Here is a 311-nt window from a genome sequence, read left to right as displayed (position 1 = left end):
TTCCTTCTGAAGACTCCCTACCTCTTTGATAAGGTTGGTAGAAGAGAGTGATCCGGAGTGTCGTATTGTACCAAAGCAAGACTTGCAGATGCGTATCTGTACATACACCCGAATTCCGTTCCCTCAAGGAAAGAGAGTCAGCTCACATACCGAGAGAGAGAAGTTGCGATGTGAAGCAGAATCGAAGAGAAGAAAGTGTCTCTTGTCTGGGGAGACACTAGAGACAGAGAGCTTCTTGCTTTATCCACACATCAACCACAAGGCAGCACTCGATATTCTCACTCCTGTCTCGCTTGGAGAAAAGAACAGTG

General features: G+C 46.6%; 1 protein-coding gene across 1 annotated transcript in view; it reads right to left on the bottom strand.

Moving 5' to 3' along the window:
* Positions 1-19: 19 nt before the first annotated feature.
* Positions 20-311, bottom strand: part of CSUI_006110 (histone deacetylase sir2-like) — a gene marked incomplete at its 3' end in the record, with an annotated part of 7,012 nt that continues 6,720 nt past the window's right edge. Inside the window, exon 4 of the mRNA XM_068066275.1 lies at positions 20-96. Within this exon, the coding sequence (XP_067921750.1) occupies positions 20-96 (77 nt within the window). The remainder of the gene's footprint in view (positions 97-311) is intronic.

Source organism: Cystoisospora suis, assembly GCF_002600585.1.
Source record: "Cystoisospora suis strain Wien I chromosome Unknown contig_3047, whole genome shotgun sequence".
Taxonomy (NCBI): Eukaryota; Apicomplexa; class Conoidasida; order Eucoccidiorida; family Sarcocystidae; genus Cystoisospora; species Cystoisospora suis.
Note: the sequence above shows the minus strand (reverse complement) of the source record. Positions and strands in the feature narration are given on the sequence as shown.